This window comes from Asterias amurensis, chromosome 19 (genome assembly GCF_032118995.1).
Source record: "Asterias amurensis chromosome 19, ASM3211899v1".
Taxonomy (NCBI): domain Eukaryota; kingdom Metazoa; phylum Echinodermata; class Asteroidea; order Forcipulatida; family Asteriidae; genus Asterias; species Asterias amurensis.
In genome coordinates this window covers 15,458,572-15,476,993 of record NC_092666.1, presented here as the reverse complement: position 1 = coordinate 15,476,993, position 18,422 = coordinate 15,458,572, and the positions used below count along the sequence as shown (strand labels likewise).

The following is an 18,422-nucleotide window of genomic DNA, read 5'->3' as shown; positions in this document are numbered from 1 at the left end:
TGTGTTTCTTCTAGTGCTTTATCACACCCCTTGGGTTGTGTCAAAGCGCTCAATGTGTGTTTCTTCTAGTGCTTTATCACACCCCTTGGGTTGTATCAAAGCGCTCAATGTGTGTTTCTTCTAGCGCTTTATCACACCCCTTGGGTTGTATCAAAGCGCTCAATGTGTGTTTCTTCTAGTGCTTTATCACACCCCTTGGGTTGTATCAAAGCGCTCAATGTGTGTTTCTTCTAGTGCTTTATCACATCCCCTTGGGTTGTATCAAAGCGCTCAATGTGTGTTTCTTCTAGCACTTTATCACATCCCCTTGGGTTGTATCAAAGCGCTCAATGTGTGTTTTTCAACCGGGTGAACAGACATATAATTGTTATTATGAGACAGATTGATGTAGCACCTTCTAATGGTTTACAAGGTGTTTGGGGCCTTCAGCAGCTACTGCGAGAAACAATTTCTTTTTTTGGAAAAAAACCCACCCAAACAGCATTTTAAAGAGATTTGTAATTGTTACTCATCTAGAATGCACAAAGACCACCCATTTAATTCATAAGCACATCACACAAAGAAACTAGAATTTAATTCTTAAAAGTTTAGATTTATTACATAATTCATCAACTTATGGTGCATTTTTAGCTTTATTTATTTGGAAATATTTAGTTTTTTAAATGATAATTAGAAATGTGGTTTCTATTCCTTCCGTCAAAAGACATTTAAAAAACTTTGTTACTACATGTATCTAGAAGTAGATTTGTAGAAGATGTATTTTTGCATGATTACCCTTTTCCCAGGGTTTATACATAAACACTAGAAGCTATATTTACTTAAACAAAACAATTTTTAACCCTTGAGTTAACTTTTTTTTTTTTTTTCAATTTAATTAAACAAAATAAATTGATTTATTTATATTGCGAGAATTCTAGAATGTTCAATATGGGCATCGCATAACTTGAATATTCTGAAACCATTGACAGGTGCTTCTAATACGTTGCAACAAAAACATAGATCATGTAGATTTGTTTATAAAGAAGTTTGTTTGGTTTGGGATGATGGTAACTTCTCCAAACCCGGTCCCAGTCATGAAACAGAGTTCGGACGGTTCTCAGCCCAAAACAGAATCCGGATGTTTCTTGACTCTAATAGAGGCATTCTCGGTCCCGGTCCCTAAACGGAGGCGCCTAGATGGTTAAGTTGTTTGTTATTGTTATTGGCTCAGTTTAGGCTTATGTAGTTTTAAATTTGTTTTACTTATTTCTTATAATAAAACCATGGACTCCTCAAAAAGTGTCTCGTTTTTTATCAAAAATGTTAAAACTAAAATCCTAGTTTATTGTGCTGTGTTTATGGAATATTTTCATACATAGTTGCAGTAAATGAAAATGCCAAACTGACTGAGTCATCGGGAATAAGGCAAACCTGTAAATAATAAACCATATTTTTGCATGTTGTATGTATTAAACTGTACAGTAGAATTGTTTCTGGATGCTGGGTAGCGGCACATACCAGGCACATGTTTATCCATCGTTCAATGGGTGCGTTCGATTAGCTTCCCTGGGTCGACCCTGCGGTGCTCACTCATGTGAGCCCCTGACAAGAGCTAATCGTCATGCACCTCGGGCCAGCCCCAAGTGACCGTTCCACAAGCAGGGCACTTGGGGCTGCGGCAAAGCCATTCAAAGGTACAGGGGGCAGATCGGGGCCGACCCAGGGAAGCTAATCGGACGCATCCATAGTTTTGTAAATTAACTGATAAGTCTGTTGCCCATAGCGTTCAGAAAACTCCCAGTATAGTTTAAAAGAAATGTAATAATGAATTGAATAATATTATTAAATATAATAGAAGTTAAAGGCTTAGGGCCTATATAATTTCCCCTGTCAATATAGGATTTTAAAAATTCGGTTGGATCTGTTCCAAATAACAATAAAAATTGTGATTTTAAATTTTGAACAATCAAAGCCAAAATAGTTTTATGTATTCATAAATGAATTTAAATACCACTATAATGTATGTACCTTTCAGCAATATTAATTGTTGATGTGGTTAGTTTTGAATATACATCACATTCAATTCCATTTTCACTGTAAATTTACAAAGTAGGAACTTCTGGTTTGTCAGAAGAACTTGGATAAAATCCTCATTACACTCCGCTGTTCTTCCTATGGGATATTTGATTAATTAGTTTTAACTATTCCCTTTAGCATGCAAGGACAAACCCTGGGTAAAAATTTATTGGTTTTCTCAATAAGGAAATGTTTGCCTTAACACCATGTTATGACTATCTTTAAATGAGTTGGGGTGGTTCTGAAAATAACGGTTGGTTTCAACTTGACGTTTCGATCAGAGGATCAAAGCATACTGATCGAAACGCCGAGTAATCAACGGTTCTTTTCAGAACCACACCAACTCATTTAGAGATAGTCATTGGTGTTACTGCAAACCTTTCCTTATCGTATAGAAGAGTTTGCGGTAACACCATGTAATAACAATCTCTAAATGAGTTGGGGTGGTTCTGAAAAGAACCGTTGGGTTAACTCGACGTTTCGATCAGTATGCTCTGATCGTCTTCTGGAGAATGAAGACGATCAGAGCATACTGATCGAAACGTCGAGTTAACCCAACGGTTCTTTTCAGAACCACCCCAACTCATTTAGAGATTGTTATTACATGGTGTTACCGCAAACTCTTCTATATCTTATCTCCACCATGCAAAGTTTCAAATCCTACTTTCCTTATCGTACTTCCACCTTGCAAAGTTTCAAATCCTACTTAGTTTACTCAAACTCGCTAAGTACACAACTAATTCGTGCACTATTCGCCTTTGCACAGTCAGCAATTTGCATGTAGAGCCTGGAATTGGGGAAAGAGTAGTGAATTGAATATTATTCCGATTATGTTGACAATTCAATCTTTGTTTTGTATGTTTTAATTATTTTAATTCATCTTTATTTTTTTTACAAAAAAAAAATGTCCGGAGCATTTTACCGTTGAAATTGGACAGGTTCATAACCAATATTTGTATCAATGTCATTACGTAATTTTATTTAATAGCATTTAATGTTAATTCTCTTAGGAACTGTATTACTTTATTGAAATTTTAATCTTTACTTGCCATCTTTGAAATGTACATTTGAATGAATTTATCCTTAATTACTAAAATCTCTTCCCTTCCACTCATAATAAATAGTCTATTAAATAACTGTACTAAGAGAAACGCGTTTGGATTACTAGTTATTATACTATAAGTTTAAATCACACTCCTTGTTGCTATGGATTGACCAATCAGAATAAAGGATTCAAGCCTCCCTGAATAATATAAAGAAATTTCTCACTTTTCATCACGTGACGTGAATAAGTGTTTACAGTTGCGTCAAGGGCCCATTTTCATAAAGCTAGTAGGCAGAAAATACTGCTTGACAAATTTCTCTTCTAAGCACAAAATGAGTGGGGCACCAGTCGCAACAGTCTTAACTTTATGGAATGTTGGCTGGTGACCTGTTTTTGCTAAGCAAGATTTTCCTGTGCTTAGTAGTTTTTGTGCTTACAGGCTTTATGAAATTGGGCCCTGATCATTTTGTAGAGAATGTCCATTGGCGGACGTAAAATAAACTTGTACAGAGAACCATAGAGAGAGAACCATCCCCGAATGGATTTGTCTTTACCAATCTTACACATTGTCCTTAACATTTCAACAATTGAAAGAACAAAATCTACCTGGCAAGTAGACACACATGGTGTTATACCGCAAACCAAAATTGTTTCAAAAACTTTAGATTTTTTTCTTCTTCATAGTACATTGACACTTAGGTACCCCAGTGCCAGTAATTCAAAGGGAATGGTCCGGCATTTTTTTGTTTATAAATATTGCGACTTCCAAAGGTATTTCATTATTTTATGGAATACGGATGCACAAGCATTCTCTACAAACCACGGGGCCACACTTTGAAGTGAAACTCAACTTTCTTAACCTGGCACAGTGCAGTGGCCGGCCGGTTGGGTCGAGAATGGACACTTACGTATGTGTACCGAGCGAGTTTTGCCTTCGCATGGGCCGGTTTGTACAAGGGACCGAGAAGGAAATGAAGGAACCAGGCCTGCAGCCGAAGCAGTCGTGGGGTTTGAGCGTCTGGACCACGGTACCCCTCTGCACTGGAACACGCTTTGATGCTCTACAAGGCTCGGTAGTTGTTGCTCCGCGAGCAAGAGTGGTTGGTAATGGGCAACATCCTCAGGTAGGGATATTTCCGAATTTAACACTCGAACAAATAGTGGACCTAAATAACGTAGATGTTTGCATGTAGAAGTAAAAAAGAAAGCTATTTTGCAAACGAATATAAAAATTGTCATTAAACATTCATTATGCACTATTACATGAACCCAATTAAGGAGCACAATGAAAAGAGCTTTTTGTGCACGTTTAATTTCGCCTTTTGTTTTGCTAACTCAAAATAATTATGTCACAATTATTTTGTATTATTATGGAATTATCCACTTCTATTTAACTTTTCTTAACATATTCATAACTTGTTATCTTGGGCGTATTAATGTCATTAATAGCGACTTAAAGGAACATTACAGTTTTGGTTTTTGCTAACAAAAGTTGCTGGCAGTGTATAAGCGCTTTATGTAATCCACCATATACATAAACTGACAAACCTGTAGAAGTTTGAGATTGATCGGTCATCTGGGTCTCGAGAGAATAATGAAAAACCGATTACAAATTTTGCATTGCATCGATGCCAAATATTTCAAGGGATGTTTTCTACTATCATCATTAGACCGTGTAAGTTTTATGTAAATCTGTGATCTTCACGATTTTTGTTTCTTACCAATTCTGTAACATTTCTTTAAGAATTTGTTAATTGTTTATGAAGAAAGTATAAGTTTTGTAGTCCTCAAGGCCACCAATCTACATCAACGAAATATTAAAGAGAATACTAAAGACTCCCTATTAGTTTGAAATCTTTCTGACACTTAAAATTGTCAGTGAATCATTTTATTTTAGGTTTATAGCTATTAAATACAGACATGCTTGAAAGAACTTGACAAAGCAAACCAGTTGTTTCATATCCGAGAACGTTTATTAAAAAAACGTAGCGATAAATTTAGCCTGTTCTGATCCTTTCAAGAAAAAAAGCACAAAATGTGCCTAAGGTCTGACGTGGAATGTTAAGTTGTGATATGATTTTTCTGAAGTTTATATTTCACTTGTTTTCGCTTTGACAAATTGTTTCAACTTGGGTTGAATACTCATTCTAATTCAATGTGTATTATGCGTGCCCTATACAAAGTCCAGTATGGATACTTTTCTCGATGACGATCAGCTGAGAGCATTCGTGATCGAAACGTCGTTTTTAAAGACCACCCGTTCTTTTCAGAACCACCACAAGACAGAGAGAGCTTATTCAATGGTGTTTATCTCGTTAGAATAAGAAAGTTTATGCAACAAAATGCCCCAAGGTTTTAGGCGGTAACTTTTTCTTTGAAGAGACGCTCACAAGAATCTTTGAATAAACTGAACCTGTTGATTTGGTATCGCATTTGGAGAGCGTCTCACTAATCTCCTTGCACTCTCTCTCACTATTCATGTATTTTCATTTAATTGATTATGTTTGACTTTAAAGGCAGTGGACACTATTGGTCATTACTCAAAATATTTATTAGCATAAAACCTTACTTGGTAACAAGTAAAGGGGAGCGGTTCATAGTATAAAACATTGTGAGGAACGGCTCCCTCTGAAGTGACGTAGTTTTGGAGAGAGAAGTCATTTTCCGCGAATTTGATTTCGAGACCTCATCAGATGTAGAATGCATCTGAAAGCACACAATTCGTGTGACAAGGTGTTTTTTTCTTTCATTGTTACCTCGCAACTTCGACGACCAATTGAGCTCAAATTTTTACAGGTTTGTTATTTTATGCATAAAATATGTTGAGATACACCGAGTGAGAAGACTGGTTTTTGACAATTTTTACCACTGGTGTCCAGGGTCTTTAAATACCTGTTCATGTGTGTTGTATTGTGTTGTCATTTTAGCCTGCGTGAAAGACTTTACTAGGGTCGCTACATCAAGTCATTAACTATTTTTTGGCAGATCATCTTTGAAGATGTACAAGTCAATTTGTTCGTAAGTGTTGGTAATTACCACAGTATGAAATATCTGAAAAGCTACTAGTGGATTTGTTTCCTCAATATGTAAAGTTCTCTAGGAAAATTTTCTGACACTAACCATCATCAAGTTTCACAATCTGCGGCGGTTTCCCGACCTACTAAAATATACACCACCCTGTTAAAACGAAGGGAGCAAAGCAATGGTAAACACTTAGTGTTGACTTGAGGAGTGTGTTTATGGAGGGGCTTGGCTGTGGTGTCTTAAAGGCACTGGACACTATTGATAATCTCAAAATAATGTTTAGCATAAAACTTACTTGGTAACGAGCAATGGAGAGAGCTGTTGATGAGTATAAAACATTGTGAGAAACGATGAAGTAACGTTTATATAGTGTTTAAGAAAGCACCTCACTAAAGTATTCGAATTTAATAAGAGACCCCAGCTGAGGTGTCGAATTCAATGATCTTAAGGCACACAACTTGTGCGACAATGGTGTTTTTCCATCCATTATTCTCTCGCAACTTCGACGACCATTGAGTCACAATTTTCACAGGTTTGTCATTTTATGTATATGTTGAGATACACCAAGTGAGAAGACTGGTCTTTGACAATTACCAATAGTGTCCAGTGCCTTTAAGTGCTAAGCTACTTGGGGTGATTGTGATGATGACGGTGGAGTGTTTGTTTTACTTGCAATATGGATTGTACCAACTATCTAAACTATGTCATGAAAAGATCATTTCCGGGCACCTTATCTGACCTCGAATTCAATCAATTTTGCTACAGTGATTACTGCAAAGTCTGCAGCGAAGTTAAACCGTATACGATTGGTAGGCCTATCTGTTATACAAAAATATTTCCCTTTATTTTCCTGTGCACCAATCATTAGCTTTGCTTGTTTTTTATACAAATTACAAACTTAGTTCTTTTACTAATAGGAAGACCGCCCACAGAGTGCTGGATAGCTCAGTTGTTGGAGCGCCAGCACGTTAACTCAGAGGTCGTCGGTTCAAGTTCCGCTCCAGTCAATGTTTCTTTGTTCAAACCCAATCTAATTAATCTTGTTGGCAATTCAGCTTCCTCTGTGGTTTGTTAATTGATATTACAATAATCTAACATGAGAAAGCAAAACATCACATTTTAACGTCCAGTGACTCGCTGTGAGAATCCCACCCAAGCAGACTTAAACGCAGAACCTGCCAAATCAAAAGGCACTCTGTGTACATATACCCTTACAATATAAACAGATAATCTCAATATTGCGCTTCTAGGGGTCATAGGTCAACACTAACCGGAGGGTAATACAGTGTTGGACATTGTAAACATGCCCTCAATTTGATGATTAATTTATCAAAGAGAGAAAAGGAGTTCCACATGCACCCCCTCCTGTCAGCTATAAGTGAAAGCGGCTACCAGTTTGCACTATTGGTGATTAATGACATGCATTGGGTGTGATTTGGTGCAGTATGATTCTGTCTTTTGTTTACAATAGGTTTGTAGTAACATTATGACTTGATTTTTTGTGGATTATGCACAATTATTTATAACTATGCTATTTTATAGATCCAAATATTTGATCCCGCAGGATTATGCCAACGTGTTACTTTACGAAGAAGTAAAACATCAAAATTTCGAGGAGTATATGTGCGAATCATTACAATATTCTATTTTTAAAAAGTCCTTTGTTGTTCAAACAACATTTCACAACAGACACTTTTATCCAAAGTTCGCTTTCCAAAGCAACATGCCCATTTAATCCATTGCAGGTTTGGCGTAACTTCGGATGCTACGAAGAGGTACGTCATGATGGTACGAAACCTGAGCGCCATTGTAACTGGGTGTGTTTCCTTCAATCAACGATTCATAGAAGCCAGGCGAATATTGTGGTCTACAAAGCAGAAGGTATTTTTGTGCTTTAGAAAACTCAAAAATTTCCTTTAACACTCTGCAAACTCCATGATCAAAATTGATCCGGATCCTTATGATTCGTGGTGCCTCTGATCCATTTCTGGGTCAGTGTGACCCGGGACTGTGTCAAATGACCTATAAAATTGTGTCATCCTGGCGCATAATAAATCCGAGTTAAAACTGAATTAAATCTTTCGTTAATGCCAAATAATACTTGTCTAATTCAGTGTTTAGTCAACATGCTTTTGTATAAACAATGTCACACTAGAACCAAAAACTAAACATTCGTAAATCACATTAAAACTTTGATGACATCCAATTTGGTGTTTGTTCGGGCAGGGAAGCCAGTGTTTGAGGTGACCCAGTTCATCTCAGCTTGCACGGAATTGGTTGCATTCTTCCAAGTTACGGACCACAGCATTCGTAGAATACTCACTACAAATACAAATGCGCATGGTACATTGATGTCTACCAACTCGACTGGAAAGCCTGCACCAATAAAAGACTCCAAATCACCGGGGGGCTTGGCGGCTCTTGGGCTCCTTCAGGCTGGTACATCAATGGGTACCTCATTGACACCACTGGGTACCTCATTGACACCACCGGGTACCTCATTGACACCACCACTGGGTACCTCGTCGATATCAATGGGTACATCATTGACGCAAATGGGTACCTCATTGACACCAATGGGTAGGCCTACCCCATTGACACCAATAGGTACCTCATTGATGAAGGAGATACCATTATGGACGTCACCTCGTAAGGGCAAGGAGAGGACGTCACTGCCGTGCCAAGTATGCGGGAAGGCATTTGACAGACCATCATTGCTAAGACGTCATACGAGAACACATACAGGTATACTAAACTCTGACCATTTTTTTGTATTTCAATAGACCGTATGCGCATGACGTCATTTGAGTAGGGCGCCCTCGCCTAGAAGTCAAAAGGACGTTGTTCATTGGTCAATCATGTGCGCCGTCACATTACAAATCTGTGCGTTTCCATTGTTTCATCAATTCTAAGATGGCGGCTGTATGATGTCAATGCAAAAGGTCCATTAATATTGAGACAGATTTTCTTTCCATTTCTACCATTTTTTTATTTGGACTAGGTGAGAAGCCTCATGGTTGCACAGTGTGTGGTAAAGCTTTCAGTACGTCCAGCTCCCTCATTACTCATTGCCGTATTCACTCAGGAGAGAAACCTCATGTATGTGGGATATGCGGCAAGAGGTTCACAGCCAGCTCCAATCTCTACTATCACCGCATGACGCATAGAAAGGTACGTCACAAACTCAGATGACGTCATTGTTGTAGTGACTTTAATGACACAAACACTTACACCAGTTTTAGTAAGAAGAATGTTGCGGCCAAGCATTATTTTGAGCAGAAGGCACAAAGTAGAAATAATTATCAGCTGCAATGTATTTTCAAATAGAGCAAACGTGAATATTCTATGTGTTCTATTCCTGCCTATGTGTTCTATTCCTGCCTATGTCATGATATGTTTTTTCTTCTGTGAAATTAAGTAACAGGACGTCTTCTTTTATTCCTGTTATTTTTCTTATATCAATTTGATTACACCAGGACAAACCGCATAAATGTACGATGTGTTGCAAGTCCTTCCCCACCCCAGGGGATCTACGAAGTCACATGTTCGTCCACAACGGTTCCTGGCCGTTCAAATGTCATCTTTGTAACCGTGGATTCAGCAAACATACCAACCTGAAAAACCACATCATGCTCCATACAGGTATGTACTTGTATTTCCCTACCTACTGTCTAAAAAAAAAAAACTCCCGAGGAGGCAGAATGGGAGACTTTTGAACGCTAGGTGGCGGTAGACTTAAGGTCCGCTCACACAGGCCCCGATAACGAGAACGAAAACGAGAACGATGAAAAAAATGCACGCTCGCGATTGGTTGAATTGCTCCACGCAGAATACGCCCACGCTCATTCAACCAATCGAGGGCGTGCATTTTTATCGTTATCGTTTTCGTTCTCGTTATCGAGGCCTGTGTGTCCGGGCCTTAACCAGGTATATTATTTCCTTTACGTAGTTCTGAGCATGTGGACATTGCTGAGAACAATGCTTTATTTGGTAAGTCTGCAGCCACCTAGCAATGGAAGTTGACCCCCACCCGCATCAAAATGACGAGAAATGGGTCACATGATGTAAACTACTTCTAATAATAGCGCTCTGTTTTGAATGATCCTTCACCAGCCCATGCTAGATTTCTCTCTATGGGGGATATAATCTCCGGGGACACACCCGTATGCTTTTCGGATAATGTTAATTATATTGTGCTCTATATAACTGCCTTCAGCTAATGGCAATATGTTTTACCTTCCTAAATCCATATTAGTTTAGCCTGCTCAAACAAAATCAAATAATTATGATTTTCTTTTTTTGTCAAATAGGTGAGAAACCGCATGTATGTGTACAGTGCGGTAAACGCTTTGCTCTGGTCTGTAACCTCAAATCCCATTCAAAGACACACCAAGGGAGACAGGATACCATAGCTTGCAGATCAAAGGTGCATCTCACAGGTGCATCTCACTAAATAAGGGTTTAATCAACGAAATGGGCCATAGGAATATAATGGCTACAGAAATTATTTGTAAATAAATAAATACCTCAACAATTTAGTCCGGTGACGTAACAGTGTTTGTAATCTGTGGCATCACCATGGCACGGTTATGGAAGTGGTTAGATGGTACAAGTTATGAATGATTTTTATCTCCTTTTTTATTACTTCCCATACAGGTTTACTTTAAGATGAAAAGTGTGCTGTGCTTCCGTTTCTTTGAAAACGTTAACTTGCAAGGATTTTGTATAGATATTATTTCCTTGTGCTATTTTAGGCGACTTCTACTTCATTTAACTGAACGCAAAGTTTGCACTATTGTAGAGTTTCAAGGCACTTGATGTTACTACGGATTTTCTTGAGTGTTCCTAATAAAAAAGTCAATGCATTGGAAAAGATTGTTCCCTGTTTGGTTATTTTATTCAAAATGCTTGCTGCAGCACACGCTGGCGTTTGTGAAACCATACTGCCCGCAGCGAAACATTCCAAGCCTCCATCAAACTTGGGAATGATTTTATTTTCCTGTAATGAACGAGTATTGCATACAATAAAGGACAGACAACAGTAGGAAAGGCATGTGGATTACGTAATGAAGAATGTAGAAAAGTGGTTCAACGATTTGTATTTGTTGGGGTGCATCCAGCATCACCACAGCTGGGCATTTTGTCATGGCCAGATGCTTTACAATATAGTAGCCTACAATCAACGCGACATTTAAAATAACTGTTTAGTTACACATTATCTTGAGGTCTCCGGTTCAAACATAGACTTTTAAAGCAGTTTCCAGCCGGAGAGAGCTCTGTGGTAATTCGCAATAGACTGCAGTGTACAACTTCACGACCTCAAAGCCGAACACATTGTTCCAGACGGAACCCGACAGACCCAGCGTCCGGCAGGCAGACGGTGTAGCAAGACGGGGAGCTACTTCGGGCAGCCCCAGCAGCCACTCTCAGCGAGTTTCCCGTCCAGCCAAGCTTCAAGAGACATCGACCTGGAACTGTTTCTTAAGAACCTCTTAGAGCTGATAGCTCTATTATAAGAGAAGATGCCCAGGGAGTTGAAGATCTATGGATATGTGGTATATGTGTGTTTGTCTCTCATCTGGAGTTAATTGGAGTCGTCGCCGGATTAAGGTAAACTTGGTTTATATTCGACCTCCACTTTAAACAAATTCGCTTCTGCTCAGCTATTCACCTTTTTATGTTTAAATAGTCATGATAACAGTAAAAATATTTATAAAGCACCGTGTAAGAGACCCCCTTTTTATACCCCGCCCACGTTGTTGGGCGATTGGTCGAATCCAATGAAGATGCTTTGTAATTAGGAGACTAGTCTTACTGAATTTCTGTCATGGATCAATACTTCAAGTCGTCAGTAACTGTTGTCATGTTTTTTCGTAATTGCAATGTTCAACTTTAACTTCAATTTTAAGGAAGGGAGTACAATCTAAATTGAACTTGATTCATAATGTTCAATAAGTCTTATTAACAAATTGGTAATTTCTAAAGGAAATAAAGTACAAAAACAATCATCGAAAGTCAATTTCAGTACTTTTATTTTCAAATCGAACAATATAAAACGAGAGAATAGTTTTAACTTGAAACTTCTAGCAACTCAAACAGCTTGGATTTGTATTAATGATTGTCATGTGAAATCATGGTTACCTTACGGCAGTGTTACGCAAATTGATCAGAATCCGTGTCCGTGCGGTATAAGCCCGGAAAACGGTTACGAATAGGATTTCAAATCCAGTTCGGCACCATTTTAAACCTTTAGGGGGAATTTTGACACAGAGTCCGGGTTATACTGATTCAGAAAAGGGTCAGGCCCCGCGAATCCGGGTAATTCTGAAATATTGCAATAAAATATCTAAAATATTATTGTCTTTTTCCTCATAGAGAATTAGCACCGAGGATTTGATGGAATAAAAAACAAAAACACAGTTACACAGTTTTCTCATGACTTCACATCAATAATAAAAACTATTTCATTCAGGATATTAAAAATAAAATTTGACAGAAGGAGTACTCGTGGAACAAGTCATTCTGTAGTTAAGCATTAACCTCTATGATTTTAGCCCCCGAGAAGGACTCTACTAGGGTCGATTAGCTATTTGTTTAAGCATCACTAGTTGAAGAAGTTAAATTTTTCTAATTACGGGTGATATAATAGCATTAAACTTAAATGATAATTTGTTGTATTTATTTTTTTCAATAAAACCCATTGTCGAAGGAGACCACCCCAACCCCAATACAGTGAACTGTGTACAAACGTCTTCTAATAGCGCTCTAACAGAATCTCAGGGGAACATATTTCCCTATGACACCGCTTGTACTTTTGCCAATCAAGATCGGAAAAAACTCTCGGCTGTGACGATGTAAATACAAGGTGAATAATAATTAACTAGAAAAAGTAGGTGGTATTGGCGTCCTGACAGCAATCACACACACAATAATCAAAACCAATGAATATCTATAATGGGCATCAAAGTAAGACTTACACCTTATTGTCAATGGACACTTCGCGACGCTAGGTGGCATAACAAACGCGGCATGTTTACGTCATGACGCGTCATGCACGTCATGTGCACATTTTCGTGAATAATGTGTAGTTCCAATGTCTGCTGCCATCTAGCGTGACAAAACGTTTCCACAAATTTAAACAAAGTAATCTTGTTTTCTACAAGACACGGCTTGGATTAACAAAAGGGTAGCTTTGTGGACCATAAGAAGTAAATGTGTTTCAATGGCAAAAATTGTATCATAATAATTGAAACTCAAAATGCTTGGAACTAAGAAAATTGGGTTCATTAACAATTTACAAGACCAGTGATACACAGAAGTTACATAAAGATTCATCAATTAAAGAAAAAGACTTGAGACGGTGCAGAAGAAGAGACGTTCAAGCGAATGGCATGTCGTTGTAGCCTCGGCTTCCTGGGCGGGAAAGAAAGAAACAAAATTTGTTGAAATGTTAGTATTTTTTATGAATGTCCGGTAAGGCACTTTTCCAAACTATTAAATTGGGGATACACTTTGTTCCACACTTAATTTCCCTCTAGATAATCCAAAGCGATCCAGTTAATAAAGGCAGTGGACACAATTGGTAATTACTCAAAATAATTATTAGCACGAAACCTCACTTGGTAACGAGTAATAATGGGGAGAGGTTGATAGTACAAACATTGTGAGAAACGGCTCCCTCTGAAGAGACATAGTTTTCGAGAAAGAAGCAATTTTCCACGAATTTGATTTCGAGACCTCAATTTTAGAATTTGAGGTCTCGAAATCAAGCATTTGAAAGCACACAACTTCGTGTGACAAGGGTTTTTTTTTTCCTTCATAATTATCACGCAACTCCGACGAACAATCAAGCTTAAATTTTCACAGGTTTGTTGTCTAATGCATTGAGATACACCAAGTGAGAAGAATGGATTTTGACAATTTGCAATAGTGTCAAGTGTCTTTAATGCATAACAATTTGAGGGGAGAGTATTGAAACAAGACTAGGCAGTTTGACGCGGAGTCTGTGTCAAAATGATCCCACAATGGGTCAAACAGGGATTTATAATTATGAAGGTGACATCGTGTTACATATTTTTAACAATGAGGGCTCCCTCTATATGACGCATAGTACCCGAGTTGGCGGCTGCAGCTACGGCTACGACATGTGTTAAATGTGTTGCTACTCTTCCTTCCGAAGCCGCCAAGCCGCACACTGCCAACCCCTAAGGATGATGGTAGCACAATTGTAGCACAATGTGAAGAGGGAGAGTGTTCAATAAAAAGGAGATCCAACACTTACTTCCAAAACATGTGTATCTTCGTTCGTCGTATTTGTCATATGTGTCATCACACCGACAGAGGGCCTTTGTAAACCAATGTCTGCATTCTAAACAAAGACACCAAAAAAACAATGATAACATTTATTAAGTGAGTATTCTCGGCTCGAGACGTCCGTGACCGGCATTGTGTGTGCGTATGCCCGTTGTAATTGCGCCCCTTTCGGCATGAATTCTAAAACAGCTATCACAAACGTCTTGGGAATTGGGTATACATTTTCTTTGTTATAGAACCCGGGAGTCGAGGAGTCGAAACCTCACCAAGTTTTATGCCTGTGAATATTGTGTTGCTTCCTAACCCAGGACTCGGGAAAACACTAAGCGCGTATAGTGCTTATCGCACATTGTTTATACCTTGCTTGACGTCACATGCCGACCGACTGCACCCTCACTGGGGTCAATGAAGACTTCCCATTGGCTGAGAGGTGTGCGCGGTGCGTATGTGCACATTAACACTGTTTGACCTCAGCGGTGGAGGTTGGGTCTATAGCGTTCAAATTATTACATCTTTATGTTTTATACTTACTTGGGTACGATCTCTTTTCCAAGCTTAGGAAGTCATTAAAATCTCTCTTTGCGAGCTCCTCCTCTAATGGTGTCAAGAAATCTACGTCATCGTCGTCGTCATCCAAAAAAGCTGACGCTAATGAGATCACCATAGCAACTGCAAATACTGTGAGCAGAGTTTTAGACGCCATCTTGATTCTGTGTATGTGTATCTGTACGTTTATAGAGAATGAAAATAACTGTTTTACAGGACTTCAGATGGAAAGGTTAAAATGTTTCAGTCTTGGTATAGTAAACCGACTGTGGAACATTTGACCCTTGCAATTAAAAAAGAACCCATAATATTTAGCCCAAACCACAGTAGTAAACACAACGTTAGTAATAATCGAAGAAAAGTTTGATTGATAGCCCAAACACACAAGTACCACCTTAATAAAGATACCGCAATGCATAATTTTTTTATTCTCAAATCGAGTACATTGAAAAATGAAATCAAGTTACCAAGATGGACACAAAGTTTTACCCGGAATTTGTGTCAAAAAAAATAATAAAATGGATACCGACTCAGAATCCGATTTATAACCAGCCTCAGAAATTAGCCAGACCCATAAAGGACGGGTCAAATCAGACTTGGAAGATTATGGAGTGCAGATTAACTGCAAAATTTCAATTGGCCATTTTGTGTGAGGCGTACTACAAGATTGTTCTGTTCCTCCCTGTTTCTCACCAGGGACGCAAATCCAAGTCAAACTGGCCTTAAAATTTGGTCAGAACCATTCACTTGACAAGATCGTGGCTCATACTGACTCGGAGGGGAGGAGCATAGCTAATTGCCACTTGGGAGTCAGATCTGAGTCGGCTCTTACCACTGTCTTTAACATTAAAGCTTGGCTCCCGTAGCCGATGACTAATTAGCTAGCGGCAGTGCCAGAATAAATTGCACTAGTTGATGGATGACCAATCAAACCACACTGCGTATTAGTTTGGAGGAAAAACCACTTAATTAGTTTCTCCAACAGGTTTTCTTTTTAGTCTGGGGGAAGTATCATCAGCCGTGTCCTGATTAGAAACTCTAATTCTAAGATGGATTAATGAAGTGACAGTCGGATGCTAGACTTCTTTGTTTGTGAGTGTGGTGAAGTCATGTGTACTGTATGAGACAGAATGAAGTCAATGTGGCTTTGTAATTTACGGGATCCGCAAAAAAAAACTTTGATTTCTTCGGCATCCTTGGAAAATTAATAATCTTGGATTTACTTCATTTGATTGGAGAAGAGGCGACACTGATGGGGAAATTTGTGAGGGATACTATACTTATGGGAAAACAAATATGGGGACGCCCCTCACAATCAGGTAGGGACTGACAACTCAATCCACGTGCGAGGCTGAGGTGGGATTCGAACCGGGGTCTACAGAGGTGGAAGACAGAGTAACAAACCACTGAGCCAACTCGACCCCAATCTTCCTCACTAAGTTTGAATTATTTGCGGATGATTTCTAGTAATTATTATCAGAAATACAACTTTTGATGTAGAGAGGAAAAAAGAAACATTGACATAATTTTTGGTGTTACAAGAATTGATTGATTGATAGATCGAATTTATTTGGATAAAAACATGCCAAAAACATACACAATGAGAATTGACAATGAGATATGATAAACCAAAAAGAACGCAAGAAAAAAAGGACTGCACAAAATTATCCAAGGATTACCCCCAAAACACACAATATTTTCGGCTTATTTCCATTGTATCCTTGAGATAAAATCCTGCTTGAATAAAATCACGGGCTAAAAGCGCAGGTGTCTTCAAAGCAAGACACTTTATCCATTATTGCTTCGTCCTTTGGGAAATGATGGGAAATAAAGCCGTAGGTCCCGTGTGTTGTGAAATAAGCGTTAAAGAACTCGGTAAGTTTAAAAAAAATGGTTCGTCTTGGTGTTTTCTGGCATGGTTGACAATGCACGCACCCAACCGAACACAAGTGTCAAGACCGGGACTCGAAACCAAACTCTGCTGATCAGAAACACCAGAGCTCGAGTCCAGTGCACTTGCCCACTCAGCCACGACCCAAATGACAATGGGATTCTGGAAACAAAAATGCACTTCTCCGAGTCTTGAATTGTGTACATATAGATGCTTGTATTGCACCAAAACACCCCAAAGCGGCCACAAGATTTTCCCTTTTTTTTCGGTAAATATTTTCCTCTGAAATTAAATTTAAAATTCGGCAAAACAGCATTTGAAAACTGAAAAAAAAAAAAAAAAAAAAAAAAACGCAACAGCTTTATTCCAAAATGTTGATGGCAATGCTGACAATGAGATGATTACTCACTATTTTCTCCTGACTCAAACAACAACGGATTAAACCCATGTACACAGTTAAATGCTTGATCCCTCAAAACATGAACATTGTATGCAACTATAATGATTTGCCTGCTCTACGAATCCTGTATAACCTCTAAGAGTACCCTTACCTTTTGCGAAGCCGCACTGACCAGATTTCTCAAATCGCTATGAAAAATCAAACGTGAACTTTCTCTTGCGCTGTCCTCTCGTAAACTGACCGTCAAACTCTAAACCAGCGTCTTATATCCCTCAATCCGAAACTCTAACTTTGTGATTTTTCAGTAGGCGCCTTTTCTCCAAACTCCCTTTTGATTTGAAGAATTGGTAATGGAGGCGAGATCGTCGACAGGTGTTTGAATAGACAGGGGAGTTTGCCGCCTACTTCTAAACGTCTTATTGCTCTTAACGCATCATTTGTTACGTCTTGAGGCGCGCTGGTTGTAGTGTTGTTATAGGTCTGAGCTGTGCGCACTACGCACGGATGCGCAGCCGCGTAACAAGTATTCAACCATTAGTGAAATTGCTTTTTAATCCGCTATGGCTACTACTGGTTGCATCACTCCCTACTCGTCGATATTAAAAGAAAGGCTTCGACGAAATGATTTCGAAGGTGTCAGTGGGTTGAGGAGTCATTACACAAGTTCAGTGAACTTGGGATGGGATTTCGATTAATTCAAACTTCTGTTATTTCCATTCAAACAGTAATCCTGGATTTCTTTAGGGTTTAATTTGGTGTAAATAACGTATATTTTTTTATTGTGACTTTATTCTTTTTGGTTGAATCAACAGATCAATAAGTAAGAAAAAAACCTGATAAAAAAAGAACATTTCGATGACTGTGAAACGTTTTGATATACTGTGTATGGACCTACCATATGAGGTTGACATTACACTTAACAAAGTCCCGGGTTAGAAGTGACCCATATCCGGGTCTAAGTGAGTCAGACCATGGAGGAATGTTTCTTCCCTTTATGGTCAGCCCCAATTTCGGGTCATCGTGTCCCGGAAGGGTCAAGTTGCTCAGGAATACGTTTATGACTCCGATTTACGGTCATTGTGGTCCCCGAATCCGTTCATCAGAACCCGGAAGTGGGTTCAGGTCTACTTGTTACACTGTTTCCTCCT

At 38.7% G+C, this 18,422-nt stretch overlaps 2 protein-coding genes across 2 annotated transcripts; one reads left to right on the top strand and one right to left on the bottom strand.

The window, feature by feature from the left end:
• Positions 1-3,897: 3,897 nt before the first annotated feature.
• On the top strand, positions 3,898-10,577 carry LOC139951861 (uncharacterized). The gene is made up of 6 exons (XM_071950928.1): positions 3,898-4,224; positions 7,870-8,005; positions 8,351-8,869; positions 9,126-9,295; positions 9,601-9,766; positions 10,435-10,577. The coding sequence occupies exons 1-6, from the start codon at positions 3,898-3,900 to the stop codon at positions 10,575-10,577; spliced, it is 1,461 nt and encodes a 486-aa protein (XP_071807029.1).
• Positions 10,578-12,162: 1,585 nt separating this feature from the next.
• Positions 12,163-17,731, bottom strand: LOC139951443 (uncharacterized). The gene is made up of 4 exons (XM_071950347.1): positions 17,426-17,731; positions 14,969-15,161; positions 14,406-14,492; positions 12,163-13,537 (listed from the first exon to the last, which is right to left on the bottom strand). The coding sequence occupies exons 2-4, from the start codon at positions 15,138-15,140 to the stop codon at positions 13,503-13,505; spliced, it is 294 nt and encodes a 97-aa protein (XP_071806448.1). The 5' UTR covers positions 15,141-15,161; positions 17,426-17,731; the 3' UTR covers positions 12,163-13,502.
• Positions 17,732-18,422: the final 691 nt, after the last annotated feature.

Excerpts from the sequence above, each read along its gene's own strand:
- LOC139951443 (XM_071950347.1), bottom strand. The coding sequence starts at position 15,140 with ATGGCGTCTAAAACTCTGCTCACAGTATTTGCAGTTGCTATGGTGATC. Across the intron at positions 14,493-14,968 it reads GGAAAAGAGATCGTACCCAA|AATGCAGACATTGGTTTACA; the intron begins GTAAGTATAAAA and ends GTCTTTGTTTAG. Across the intron at positions 13,538-14,405 it reads AAGATACACATGTTTTGGAA|GAAGCCGAGGCTACAACGAC; the intron begins GTAAGTGTTGGA and ends TTTCCCGCCCAG.
- LOC139951861 (XM_071950928.1), top strand. The coding sequence starts at position 3,898 with ATGCACAAGCATTCTCTACAAACCACGGGGCCACACTTTGAAGTGAAA. Across the intron at positions 4,225-7,869 it reads GTAATGGGCAACATCCTCAG|GTTTGGCGTAACTTCGGATG; the intron begins GTAGGGATATTT and ends AATCCATTGCAG. Across the intron at positions 8,870-9,125 it reads TCATACGAGAACACATACAG|GTGAGAAGCCTCATGGTTGC; the intron begins GTATACTAAACT and ends TATTTGGACTAG.